The 14,550-nt window shown below is 39.9% G+C and overlaps 1 protein-coding gene across 2 annotated transcripts; it reads right to left on the bottom strand.

Moving 5' to 3' along the window:
* Positions 1–248: 248 nt before the first annotated feature.
* ehf (ets homologous factor) lies at positions 249–10,911 on the bottom strand. Of its 2 annotated transcripts, none has more exons than XM_083763412.1 (9): positions 10,726–10,911; positions 7,618–7,728; positions 5,765–6,022; positions 3,767–3,814; positions 2,916–2,957; positions 2,743–2,805; positions 2,413–2,457; positions 2,125–2,320; positions 249–659 (listed from the first exon to the last, which is right to left on the bottom strand). In XM_083763412.1, exons 2-9 carry the CDS (start codon positions 7,688–7,690, stop codon positions 560–562), a joined length of 825 nt encoding a protein of 274 aa, XP_083619538.1. In that variant the 5' UTR covers positions 7,691–7,728; positions 10,726–10,911; the 3' UTR covers positions 249–559. The 2 variants fall into 2 exon arrangements, with proteins under 2 accessions (XP_083619538.1, XP_083619537.1); XM_083763411.1 differs by having other exon boundaries at positions 2,916–2,960.
* Between the last annotated feature and the right edge of the window lie 3,639 nt (positions 10,912–14,550).

A 14,550-nucleotide genomic window follows, 5' to 3' on the forward strand; every position in this document is an offset into this window, starting at 1 on the left:
AACATTTTGTGTTTTTTCATTAACGCTCTACTTGGTTATACTATACAGTGTCACACAAAAGTAGCAAAAGTAGCAGATCTGCAAGCTCACAATGTGCACAAAGTGACGCATTATTTTGGTTGAAACCTGAAAAGTAACAGTTTTGGACATGAAGTTTCCACCTGACAGAGACGATATACTTTATTGTCCACTACAAATTTGTCCTCTACATTTGACCCATCAGTGAGTACTAGTCATAGTGCGTGTGTGTGTGTATGTGTGTGTGTGTGTGTGTGTGTGTGTGTGTGTGTGTGTGTGTGTGTGGGACATAGACTCATGTTGTTACGGTATATTCAGTTACTAACAATAAGGAATAAGGGACCTCAGAGTCACTCTAAAGGGACTTGTGAATGGAAAACATCAATGACTCAAAAATACAGTACAAATTTCAATATGTAAACGTCTCAGCACTTACAAAAACATTAAGTTAACAGTCAAAAGTATGTGCTATTTCAGTAAAACTAAAATATCACATTTACATACAAAATTGAAGAAAATATAAATTAAATATGATCTTGTTTCACTTCTCGGACTCCCTCCATCCGCGTGCATTCCTTCCAAACTTGTAAACCAGTCTGCGTCCATCCACTCGCTCTAGGATTTCCCTTTTGTAGTAATATCTGTAACAAGACACAAGCACTGACTCTACTGTAAGCATGCACAGTAAAGTCCTGGTTGTTAACTCTGAGAGTATACAAATTGTCCATTTGGTTACATTTATATACTCTCAGTGTAATAAATGGACAAATTATCACAGATGATGAAGTGTGTTGGTAACTTGGTACAAAATGTAATTGTTTACATACTGTATATAAATAGTGGCACAGTCCTCCTCTTCATTCAACTAACCAACTGTGTTGTCCTGGTGTTCATTTTGCAAACCGCTGGACCAATCAGCACCAAATCTCTTGTGCACACTGCCAGCCCAGAAGGCCACGGAAGTTATTTTACTAATTTATTTCACATAGGCTGAAACCATGCCCAGATGTGGAATCTTGGGGTCGTACGTCATAGACATGTCACAGATTACTGGCATCACAGGCGGACCACATAAGGCTTGGGAATCCACAGTGGAGCCACGCTGACTCATGTGGATCTCAGGATCCACTTGCTTTGATTTTTATTGCAGTTTCATTTGAAATGGCAGTAGTTTGCTAAAATCACACTGTTTTCAGTTGATTTCTAATCATATAATATGATTTTTGTTTTGACTTTGAACCCGAATCCTAAATGAACAAGAACTGTGGTGACAAATAGGGCCCCAACAAGAAATAAAGTCCTGTAATGCACTGCAGTGAAGAGAACATCAGAGCTGTGGGCATATTAGTGACACAACTTACAGGCACATTTTCTAGTTCAATCTATTCTTTGTGGTGCAGTGAAATAATGTTCATTCGATTATCTCATTTGGAGGTAAAGGCAGTGCCTGTGACAACATCAAGGATGGTTTTCTGTGAGGGAGGTTATTTCGGTTCATTTGGGTGCAAAAACCACAACATTCTGTGAGCACATTTTGTTTGACTGTTGCTCATGGACAATGCCAATGCCTGGACAGGCTCTTAATTAGATGAATGAAGATGAAGTCACTACTGGTTCGATGGTGTATAGTAGTGAGAACCAGTTGTTCTTTTTAGAAAAACAATCTCTACAGTTCAAGTTCAGAGGTAAGAATAACATCTACATGTCATTGTCACTGTTGTTGTTGGAGTTGGCCATATCCTTGTTTTAAATCTGCCACAGGTACACCCTACTGTAAACTCTACAATGTTAAAAAAAAATTCCATTACGCACAAGTCTTTGCTGTTTGACAGCTACTTGCAAAGGAAGTGCATTGTGATGCCCTGGCTAATGGACTGCATGGGCCGCCCTTGTCCAGTCCATTAACTCATGTATGAGCTCTTTATTTATTTATTAAGTTTTCTCTTTTCTTTTTCCCTTGCTAGTACGATGCTTTCTGAAGTGTGATTTGAGTTCTTACTAGTTATAAAACTATACTGAAAGTGCAAGAATGCAGCATAAGCGTCAATTTAGTTTTTTCACCTATGTGCTCCTACTGTATACAGTATGTGCTTTAATTGTCCCTACCTCATTGCCCGACTTAGTTTCTCATAAGTCATGCTGCTGTTGTTCTTCTTCTTTCCCCACAGCTGAGCCACAGCCTCTGACTTCAGGAAGCGGAAAACACCCTCCGCTCGGTCCTCCCACTTTATAAGTCCTGGGTTCCGCTCTGGGTTCAGCAGAATGTCCCTGATGAACTCCCACAAATGTGTCCCCCTTGGATCTGTGGGGAAATGTGAAGAGTCGCTCATCAAGCTTGGGTCTCTGCGACCTTCACACACACGTATCTCAGAAGGTTTGTTTATTGTTACTTACTATGCTTTTTGACCTGATGTGGGCGATTGTAAGATCGTTTTATGTCTGAGAATAGACAAACACAAAGCAAATGTACTTATGTCGAGCCTTTGTAGCACTTGTGCAAAGTTACACTTTACAATGAACAACCAGCACACTCCCATAGTGATTACTTAGTCTATTACAATGATGTACAATGCTATTTACAGATACTAGGCTGGCAATAGGCCACAGTTTGCACTCCTTTTTCATCTCCCATCGGTCCTCTCTTCCCAGAGGAGCACTGTGCATTTAGCACCTTTTGAGTTCAAATAGTTGTTCTTTATGTAGGCTATATCATGTATCACTTACCGGGGCTAGATGGGGTGGGAGAGGCAACAGGTGCGAGGGGTTGAAACGAGGGATCATATATTTCTAAATTCAGGGGGAAGAAAATAGAAGTCAATATTTTACCTCTCTGTTTTGTTCCACTTAAATCAGAAACACTAATACTGAGGCCAAATGTCCAAATCTGCTGTACTTACCTCCAGGTGGATAGCTGGCATCTGGAAATGTGCAAGAGAAATCTACTGGAAAAAATAATACATGTAAATAACTAAATATTTATGTATAATATTTCTTTATACCGTTTCAAAGTAATGATACTGTATACGTTGTACTGCAGGTGGCTCATGAACCGGCAGTATCATACGGTTCATACCCACAAGGCATTGCACAACAGCCACAGCAGAGCAGAACCGATTTAACTATAGAATGAGTTTGGTGTCAGCCAATGAGATCGTGTGAACCCATCAACCAAAATGTAATTCCTGCATTTGGATGTATTATGTACAGTACCAGCTAGGACAGGAGCCACAACCTTTTTTATAATCTGTTGCATTTATCTGAACAAACAGCGCTCTACTTGTTAATAATAATAATAATAATAGTAATAATATATATATATATATATATACAAACACACACACACACACACACACACACACACACACACATACACAGAGGGGAGGATATTTTCCTAACCACTTAAGCCCTATAGTATGGCAAATGCTGATCTACAAGCACACAGCTTGTAGATCCGCTATCAGAGTTGTTAACATAAATGTAAATTCACTTGTTAAATTGTGATATTATGAAATATTAAACATACCAGACAGTCTATATTTCCCAAAAGCAAAGGCATGTATTTAATTCAGTCCAAAAGCAGGGATAAATTATATCCCAACCAGCAATACAAAATCAATGGCCAGTGGGGGGGATATCAAAAGCAGAGGCATGGAAACCCCCCCCCCCCCCTTAAATGATATGCTTATTACTGTCAACAGCATCAGCATGATCATTCTGTCACATACTGTACAATACGTTTCAAACTTACATTCTGCTGGTTTGATTTCCAGTTGGCTTATCTCCACATGGTACTGTCCTGTGTGAGAAGAGAGGGAGAACGCATACATTTAGACATGTGTCAGAGTTACCTTATCAGAGTGTATATTAACCACTTGAGGGTAACATTAGTTGAAAATAGTTGATCTACAAGCTCACTTAAGTTGTGATCGGCTATTTTCGGCAAAGAGGTTTGGTGTAGGGTGGGGAAAAAAGCAGACAAATTGAAGGTTTAGGTTAACTGTGTGAAAATGCATATTAACGTCAATCCAACGCTACACCTTGACAGTGTTGTCAAACAAGTCTATGAAAAGGTTTACACAATATCATACATATAGTTCATGAGCCAGAGCACCAACATTGGACTATGATTATCAAATAAGTGGGCAAAGCTATATCTGTAAATTGTTTATAGGGTCAATATAAGTAAATTAATATATGATAACCTTTCCACAGAAGTAGCTTTTTCATATTTATCTTTTTTTCCACCTACAGTACATGCGTGAAGACAAAGATTGATTCTATTACAAATTTTCTGAAATTTTAAATATGCAAATCAGGCATTGTATACGAAATATGCCCGAATTTGCATAACTTTCCCGAATCAAAATAGGAAAATTGGATAGAGGCAGAGTCAATCTTCTTATTTCATTTTGTATTTACATGTTAGTGTCAAATGTTTTAAAATGGGTATTGAATATAAGGGAATATTCAATATATTTATCACTCCATCTCCACTCGGTCGGCCTTCTGGGTCCCCACTTTCCGTATACATTTCCACATAACTAATTCATCGTCCTTCAACTCTGTGTCATATTAAACAAGCTCATACGTTAATTTTCACTTGGTGTATAGTTAGTTAGTTGCTGCCCTCCACAATTTCCTATCCAACATCAAGTGAGGTGAGGTGTATAATAAGGTAATTAGAAGAAAAACAAAGCCCACCAAAACCTGTTTCTTTTATGCCTGCTCACAGTAGGCCTATTTTCTTAATTATGGAGTGATACATAGATATTTAATATTTCTTTGACTCTAACATGTAAACAAAATGAAATAAGGACCCTGGCTTTATCATCAATATATCAAATCATTGTCTCAGTAGGTAATCAACTAGGGAAGTTTCATGGTCACTAGTTCTTAAAAAATTTCATCCTATTCACCTATCATAGGTTAAAAAAGCAAAATATGTTATAAATATGAAAAAGCTACTCCTATCATCTATAAATTTACCCTATAAACAATTTAATATAGGTATACGGTTTTGCCCATGGAGTTCACTGCTTCATCTCTCTCTCTCTCTCTCTCTCTCTCTCTCTCTCTCTCTCTCTCTCTCTCTCTCTCTCTCTCTCTCTCTCTCTCTCACCTAAGGGGCCCAGGGGTCCGTGGACTGAAAAACATTGTAGGCCCCTGCATAAAGATATGAACTGGTGTTTCATCACTGACCTGCACTTGTTAAAGTGTAGATGTATAACAACAATCAAAACTGGAGTATTGTGCCATAGTTTGGTTTCGAATTCACACTTGCTTCTCTGTCCTCTGGTGGTTAAACTGGCTATTCCTGTTTAGTGTCATGATAACTGCCTCAAACTATAATTCCGAATGCAAATTATATCTGATGCACCAGATGCAGTCGTTGCCTCATTTTATAACAGTCCCTCTGTAAATGCTAATGAAATGATAGTTGGCATGTTTCACAGCCCCTCTCCCAAAATATGAAGAACTGGAGTTGCTTCAAATCCCCCGAAACCCCCATTCGTATAAAGCCAATTCGTACGGGCCAATTCAGTTTCCAGAAATGCTTGGTTGAATTCTTCTTGTCTCTAAGCGAGAACAACTCTTGAATCTGTCACCCCGTTGGCTTTGTAAGCCACCCTCTCTCCCCTGCTATAATTCCAAGCAGTGAAGATAGCCTCAGATAGCCTTGTTCAAGGACATTTTTCTATCGCCTGACTGAATCACACAGCGCCTTCTAGTTTATATTCCAACCCACCGCTCCACTTGAGTTCTGCGAGGCTGTGGAAGAGGATGGGTCCCACGCTACCAGCAGTGCGGACAAAGTCCTGGTAGCTCATGGCACAGAGTTGGCGGCCATCTATATCGAAGTTCTGAAAGGGAACAGTTGAGGCATCAATCTGATGCATGTCCATGATCTGCTGTAGCCACTCCCAGACCTGGTATTTGCTCCAGTACTGAGGCTGAGACTCATGAGCCCACAGACGACTTGAGTACCCAGGCACCACCAGGGAAACTACAGAGAGAGACAGAGTCAGATGTCAAATATCAAATGTATTCACCTGTGTTTGCATTGTATTCATCTGTATTGTGGAAAATGTATATGCTTGCAATGAGAAAACAGTAGCTACATTCTAAAATATATTTCTCGTTCTGAAGCATTGCATTGGGTTCTTAATAGTTAATTTGTCATTTAAAGTCCGGATTAACTGTTTTCTTAACTTAATCTGATGTTATTAATTGTTATATACAATAACGAGTGGTATATATGGAAAGATTACATGGTCCAATCACAGCTAAGTACAACATGGGTTAGAGTTAGACAAACCTCTCCAATAGTTTTCCTATATGACAAAACATTGTTTTAAAAAAGAAATGCCACGCACATATTTTTCCAGTGCATATATGGCAGGTTGTTGGATTTGGAAGAGATTTTGAAGGTCTGGTTTGAAAAATGAATCAGTATTTAATGTGTAAAATCCATGATATTTACATTGGAATGAATGAGCCCGGCTGGAAAGTGTCCAAGTGGGAGGGGCCGGGTCTTAGCTATTAGTCCTGTCACTATTGGGCATTTTTTATAGGGGTTTCTTGTGACCCTACCATTAACATCCTATGGCAGGCAAAAATGTCAAACTTTCCTTATGATTTAAGTAGCATGTGACATGTCAAACTAGGGGGTTTTCATGATTCTGAATCCATTCCAAGCATTTTTCACAAAAAACACTCATTGGGATAAAAAAACTGCCATAGACGTCAGGACAAATGTGATGAGGTCAGCACATTTTGGGCAGCAAGTGGATTCATGAATGTATAGTATATAGACAATATTTTAGGCCAATAAAAAAGGCTAGATACCAAATTTCCCACCCGTCCACCTCGACTGCCGGACTATATAGGTGAATTGTCAAGATGCATTTGAGAGACTTGTAAGTAAAGTAAAGAGGAAGTTGGCAATACTTTATACTACCACTCCGCTACAACTCAGAGTCCAATATACATTATATTTATTTATATTTATTATAAGTTATACTATAATTGTGATTATTATTAATACAAAACGTATATTAACCAATTAAGCCCTATTTTATATTTGGCTATTGTGAGTGAAAAAGTTTGACATGTTTTGCCATAAGAATGGACTGAAATATTTATTAAAGTATACTAGAGCGGTGCCCATTGGGCACTGGCTTACTTGCAACGATGCAAGTTGGAAATGCCAACTTGCATCGTTGCCCAAATATGGAGTCTATGCAGATGTCAGACAATCATTGTGATGTCAGAACAGGCCAGCTCCATATATGAAGATCTAGGTGTGATCAGGTGTGATCTGTCCGGATCCCGGGCAGAGGCTTTTGTGCTGGTTCTGGACAACCGGCTATCCGACGGACTCAACACCGGGCACTGCACTCCCTCTGGTGGTGTGGAACGTGTGTGTCAAATTTGAAGTTGGTGAGGCGAGCGGCTTGAGTTACGTGGATTACAGACGTACGTACGTACGTACATACACACATATAGAGATTTGGTACTTATTTGATAGATAAGATAATATAGATAGATTTTGATGTCAATAATGTTGTGCTTTTATTCTTCCACCACTGCACAGCTCACCGTCGGGGTATGAGTTGGGGCTCCAGGTTGTGGACAGTTGGTTGTCAATGGTGATAGTAGGTGTGACGCTCATGTTGCAGCTGCTACACTAGGACCGACCATGGCCCAGAGCTGTGAAGACACACATGGAGGCAATGTCAGCCAATTCAGATGGAGTGAAGATTTACTTCACAAGCCAAATTATCCTACTTCCTTGAAAGATGAATAGAACTTTAATAATAAATAAAAATCATAAATCATTAAGAGGGTCTGGGACCCCTAGGTCTCCTATAGTTACTTCTTCTGATAGGAACGTTTCATTTTATTTTGTTAGTATATTTATGAATAAATAAAAAGTTTGAAAATACTGTGCACATCGAAGATTAGGAAAAAGGTTTGCCCTAGTCCAAATCAACAGGTATTCCAGTCAGGTGCGTAAGTCAAACACAATTAAGAAGTGCAAAAGGAAGCTAAGACCAACACATAAAACAATGGAATGCACACAAGGTTTGTTCAGATGCAAAACATTAAAATTCTGACTAAGAGTAAACTGGACCCGAGTTAGCTCTGTACTTGAACTGCTCTTTTCTGTTTACACCAAATCTATCGGCCAAACAGATCTACAACTTGACGCTATTGTAGAGCTGCTATTTTAGACAAATGTTTAATGACATTTTAGTGTCATTAAACACTATCAATTGGCAGCATGCACCTTTTATTTGTATTCTTTCCACAACATCTGTGGACATTCCCTTTTTTGATGTGTTGATGTGCAAGCTTTCGTTTTGGCCTTCTTGAAAATACACATTAACATGTGTATGTAATGTGTAAACAATCAAACAAACAACACTGACAACACTGATACTGATACGTCTTACGTACAAGAAAACAACCTGTGAAATACTTCCAAGCTAGTCTCAAATCTCAACAGGCATTGAATACAGTTAAATATGTTGAGTTAGCTTTAAAAGCCTAAGTTTGATAAAAAAAACTAAAAAAAACACACTGAATGCTGAACATTGTATGCAACAAAGATGTATAGAATACAGCATATGTAGTGGGAGTCCCTGCTTTGTTTCTTTTTCAATAGGTGGCCTTGGCCTGAAAAATGTTGAAGACCCCTAGCTGATGTGATCGTCGAGGTACAGTAACCTACAAAGTAACCTGCAGTACCTGCAGTTACACAGAATTACAGTATATCCTTGGTCTTTATTGAAAAAGATACTGACAGCATCTGACATAACCCAACAACAGAAAATACTATATGCTACTGTTATCTTTATTATGCCAAGTGATTTCTTCCGAAATCAATTATGGCCAAAATAATTACATTTTATATCCACATTTTACATTAAAACACGGCTACCACTGCCCCATGCTTGTGTGAATTATCCTAATTAAGAAAACCAGTGCTGCATATAGCATATATGATGCATATGATGGACTTTAAATTACTGCCAAACATTTTTTTAAGAAACTGGGTTGTGGTTTATTTCATTTTTGATGAAGCAATTGGATTCCTTTCATTTCATTGTAGTATGAAAATGTATTTGCAGATACTTGGAACTTGCTTGAGTTATAGGTAATTTGACAGAATTTATTTAATGTTACCGTTTCTATTGTCAAAGTTATATTATTGTTAAATAGCTGAATGTAGTCCCTAGAGCAATAAAAAAATAAAAAACTGACGAATTGCGCAATGGTATTTAGCCAACATTGATTCCGTTATTCAGCTAGGTTTGTCAATGATTATGACTATGAAGAAAATGTAAACAAAAGTGACATCTAAAAATGCTTGAAATGTAAAATCAAGTATCACAAGGAGTGAATAATCTTTTTCTGTTGTCTGTGGAATTCGTACCTGCAGGCTCTAGCTTTGGTAAGCAAACGTGTATACTTTATTAGCATGGCCCTTTAACTACATTAACACTAACTAATTTGGGGATATTTTCTGAATGTTTTGGAAATCTTAGAAACACTTTTTATGGTAGGTTATAAAAAGATGAAAACCAGTAAGCCAATCCAATCGATTTTGCATGTCATGGTGTGCCAGTGTCAAAGGTTATGCACACATGCGGAAAGCTTTATTTAGTATTTTAACAAATCAGTTTCCTAAGAAGTCAAATTATGCTTTTGGTTAGACATACCATTGGTCCGATATCTCAAACCCTCACACTAACCTCCCACGGGGCAACACCTAAACCTAACCATAACCCTCTCCCAACCCTTAACGCACTCCTCACCAACCTTAATCTGGTCGTTTTAATCCACTCCTCACCAACCTTAATCCGGTCGTCTTAATGCACCCCTCACCAACCTTAATCCAGTTGGACCAATGCTATGTCTAACCAAATTATGCCTCCCGATTTTCCCAGGAGTTATGCAGGAATGTGTCGTGTAACTTGAAATGGCGCCAAGGTAGATCAACGCCACAGCTGACACACGTCCACTGCCAAGTCTCCTTAAATGCCATCTGCTCTGTGTTTAGCCCTTAGTGCTGCCTACCTCTGTCAAGTCGGTATTCTGTCAACAAAGCGGCCAGCGCATCTGCCAGGGGCAGCTTATGTACAGGAAAATGAAGGGAGTGAATTTAAGAAATTCATCACACCTCGTTGACGTTTGGTTAGACATAACTTAGTTGTAATGTAATAATCCAGTGCCTTGATTTTCTGATGAGGTGTAGACATTAACCATGCATCATACACAGTAAAATGATCGAAGGCATCCATTTTGGCAATCTCTTAGAGCTAAATTATAATAACCTAGTGTAGGACACACGAGTGTCAGTACGTCCTACATTGAGTCTGAATGACACATCGGAGAGGGCATTGTTCTTTGTCTTTGCGTTTAGACTGACTTTGAAAGCAACCCTTCATTTAAGCCTGACGCAAGGATATGCATTATGTAATCTGCCCCGTTGACATAAGCATGCCTAATCAGATTCCAGAGGCATAACGTTTTCCAGGCTAGACAGAGAGAGAAAAGAGAAAACAAAAAGAAGAAGAAAAAAACCCAGAAGCAAATGCATGTACAATACAACGAGGAGAATGCCACTGGATTGATAGCATTCAGTCTTTAACCTTACTGGATATTAACAGCATTGTCTCTAACATAGGTGCAGCTGCCTACCAGTGTTGTAGAATCCGGGGGTCTGACCAGGCCTGATGTGTTGAAGACTGTCACGTGCAGCAGGCTAACTCTCACTTCAGGCAAAGATGAAAGATGAATGGAATCCAAGCAGCGTGGACCAGAGTTCACACGCCGCCTCCAGTTGTGTTCTTTTAACTCCAAGGGTGTTCATCAACAGGTGTGTGAGCTCACAGACACACTAAGGTACTGCCCCACTACAATGGGTATTTTATCCACATCACTTCCTTGTCCTGCTCATTGGCTAACTGGACAGGTTCATGCCAGGTAGTTATTTGCATAGAAGTGGATTCCAACACACACACACTGTCACACGCACGCACGCACGCACGCGCGCACACACACACACACACACACACACACACACACACACACACACACACACACACACACACACACACACACACACACACACACACACACACACACACACACACACACACACACACACACACACACACACACACACACACACACACACACACACACACACACACACACATTCTACGCCTACAAACACAGTCACGCATACACACATACCCATGTTGGCCCAGAGTGGGAAAAGTTAAATTGCTCAAAGGCATTGTTCCTATTGTTGCTTAAAATAGGTATTAACCTTTAGAGAAAACTTCCCATTGTATATGTTAGAGTAGCAAGACATTTGTTTTGCTCACTTCATCATGATGAATGTGTTGCTTGACAGTTTAGGTAAAGAGGACCCAAGAGAATTTGCGTTTTATTTCCTGGTAGAGCCAAAAAGCAGAGAGAAAACATGACTTGCTGTGAGCTTGAAAAGATTGCCGTAAGAAAACCTTATATAATTTCCTCTCCTATTGTCGCACCAAATTTCTTCACAGAAAATAGCTGAGCTACAATCTCAAATCCTCACATTGAGTCGAGTTGTGAGCTTTTCGATGTGCTATTTTCAACCGAATGTTCACCTATTATGACAAGTCCAGAATTGGGACAATAGGGTTTATGTGTAAAGCCAGCAAACCAACAATCAAAACTCTGTATATGTCGACTCCTGATGAATATCGAATAAGATCAAAACGTTGATAATCCGTCGCTTAACGACAAGAATTTATGTGATGTGATGTGACACTTTGTTAGCTGAATAATCTGTTCTTGTGGTAAGAGACACCGCTGTGCGGATTATACATTTGGCATTATTGTCCCTCTTATGGGAGCTCTACTTCTTTTTGGGTGACGTTCATGATTTAGGACAGGCTTATTTTAGTGCTGCCAGGGGCTGTTTGTGATCTGACCAGCACACTCTACTCCATCACCTCAAACCTTGATCTGCCCTGCTCTCCAAATAGCTCCTGCCGACACACTGCGATCCACATCCTCTGTGTGCAGAGGAGATTGACAAATGACAATCAGCTTTGTGCCCCGGCCCAGTGAGCATCACCAAACGGGGATCGGGGAACGAAAGTGACTTTATTAAACATGTAATCTTTGCTGAGGCTCATGGACGCCCCATAAGCTGATAATTTCTCCTCTTTGAGTTATTATGTAGGCTGGATAATTCCCTTTGTGTCCCTTGGGAGACACATGCACATACCGCCTTTGAACAGGACATCAGATATTAACTGAAGTGTGATAATGACTGATGTATATACTGTTATCTGGCAGATAATAAAATCATCTCTTTATTCAAATCAGCCACAATGCGTTGAGGGGCCAATCTAATCAGCAAACAATGGTGAATTACGATGTGATTACATTATTTGTACTAGATATTTGTCTTACTTTGTTTCACCATTTTACTTATGCACTTTTCATTTCAGCAAATATCTTTTCCAAATGAAAAGTGAACAGTTATAATCACACATCACCACTCAGGTTCAGTGAACCTTGCCCCTTTTCATGCCTGCCGCCGGGGTCCTGCAGTGTCAACAATCAGAGGGAGTGCAAACATTCTATTTTTTGCAAGTCGCCAATTAGGGTTTGGGCAAAATTAGAGCTGGGACTCGATTAAAAAAAATAATCTAATTAATCAGAGGCTTTGCGATTAATTAATCTAGATTAATCGCATTTTAATCGCATATCAATATTCAACCCGAGAACAGCAAGAAACCTTTTTTTTTATATTTTTTGGTATCCCAGTGAATCAATGAATAGTGACTACAGGATACCACTCATTTTCAACATTTTACTGTCATTAATATACCTGTTGTGGAAATAATAATAAAAAGTCACCCCATTCTGTGTTGCCTAGAACTGGAGGTCTGAAAAAAAATCAGTAACAGTAACAAGTACATCTCAGTGACATCACAAAGCTGTACTTACTTCATATTGTTACTGTTTTTTGTCAGACCTCCAGTTCTAGGCAACACAAAATGGGGTGACTTTTTATTATTTCCAGTTTTTCAGTACTATAGAAAAGCGCCCAGTGAGAAACGTTCCGCGGTGAAAAAAAAGGTGCGATTAATTTATCTGTAGTTAATCGCGATTAATTTTTCTGTAGTTAATTAATCTAAATTAATCGCAATTAGTCCCGGCCCTAGGCAAAATATCACATCTCAGATCTGAGATCTGAAGCTGATCTCTGTAGCATTACCCTGCAATCTCTGGGGAGCAGCTGTACGTAGAGTGTGTCGGAGCGCTAACAGCATCATGTTGATGATTGAAGTGACATTGCGCTGTGATGAATCGTGTAATAGGCTCAAGCAGTGAAAGGCGCGTTGCCGTTGTGCTGTGGCAACGCACCAACCAAATACCTGCAGAGGAAGAGATCCTCAAAAGGCGTTGGAGATGGATAGGACATACTTTCCGTAAACCAGCCTCAAACACCACAAGGCAGTCCCTCAAGTGGAACCCCCAAGGGAAAAGAAAGAGAGGTCGGCCACTGAACACCTGGCGCAGAGACTTGGAGGCAGATGCATAAACTATAGGCCACACTTGGGGACAGCTGGAAGTGTTGGCTCAGGATCGAGATGCTTGGAGAACTCTTGTCGACGGCCTAAACCCCAGAAGGGGTAATAGGCGTAAGTAAGTAAGTGAGAGGCGCGGGTGCCAAAGTATGTCAGAGCTTGACAGCAGCAGCATGAGTTTCATCTGTTCAGAATCATCTTTATTGTCTCATCACAGTTTTACAATTCGTTTTTGTGCATAGTTCCCATCGTGTTTTTTTTCCATGGGGGGGGGGGGGGGGCTTTATTGGAGATCAAGGTAAGACAGACAATTTAGAAGCTCGTTCCACACACAACAAACAGCACACTCTCTCAAGTATCTTAATACAAGTAAAGAGAGGAAACGTGAGGTTGTCTAATAGAATACATGACTCTAAATCAAGCCACGTACAGTACGTGTGTTCAGATGCCAATATAAACAATTCATACCAGTATAAAACATGCATTGAATTTCCACAGTAGAAAGTCTTTATATCCCTATGGGCCAGTATAATGACATTTCCTCATAATGTAGATACTGGTTCTATTCCCCAAAGTCAAGGAATAGCCCTCTTAGGGAGCTGCAGGGTTATGTCCCTGCCCTCTGCAGAACTCTCTCTCTCTCTCTTGCACACATTCTCTATTTTCTCTATCTGTGTGTGACTTGGGCCTGTGCCCACAGCTCAGTCTCAGAGGTAATGAGGGGACTCAGTATTAACATGATTATCTCTGAGAGTTCCTCTCATCTCAGCCCAGCAGATAGACTACAGTACAGTGCCATTGGTAAGACTCTCCTTTCCCTTCTACCTGCATGGGTCACAGACGTATAGTCTCCTCCAGCCTTCCCCACGGCCCCTCTGTCTATATGTAACACAGGTGCTATTTGCCGGCTGTTTCATGGGAGCCATTT

Source organism: Protomyctophum parallelum (assembly GCF_964188405.1).
Source record: "Protomyctophum parallelum genome assembly, chromosome: 4".
Classification (NCBI taxonomy): Eukaryota; Metazoa; Chordata; class Actinopteri; order Myctophiformes; family Myctophidae; genus Protomyctophum; species Protomyctophum parallelum.

Coding starts and splice junctions, on each gene's coding strand:
- ehf (XM_083763411.1), bottom strand. CDS start 7,690: ATGAGCGTCACACCTACTATCACCATTGACAACCAACTGTCCACAACC. Junction 2,961..3,766: donor GGAAATCAAACCAGCAGAAT/GTAAGTTTGAAA, acceptor TATTTTTTCCAG/TAGATTTCTCTTGCACATTT. Junction 660..2,124: donor AAACTAAGTCGGGCAATGAG/GTAGGGACAATT, acceptor GTCTTGTTACAG/ATATTACTACAAAAGGGAAA.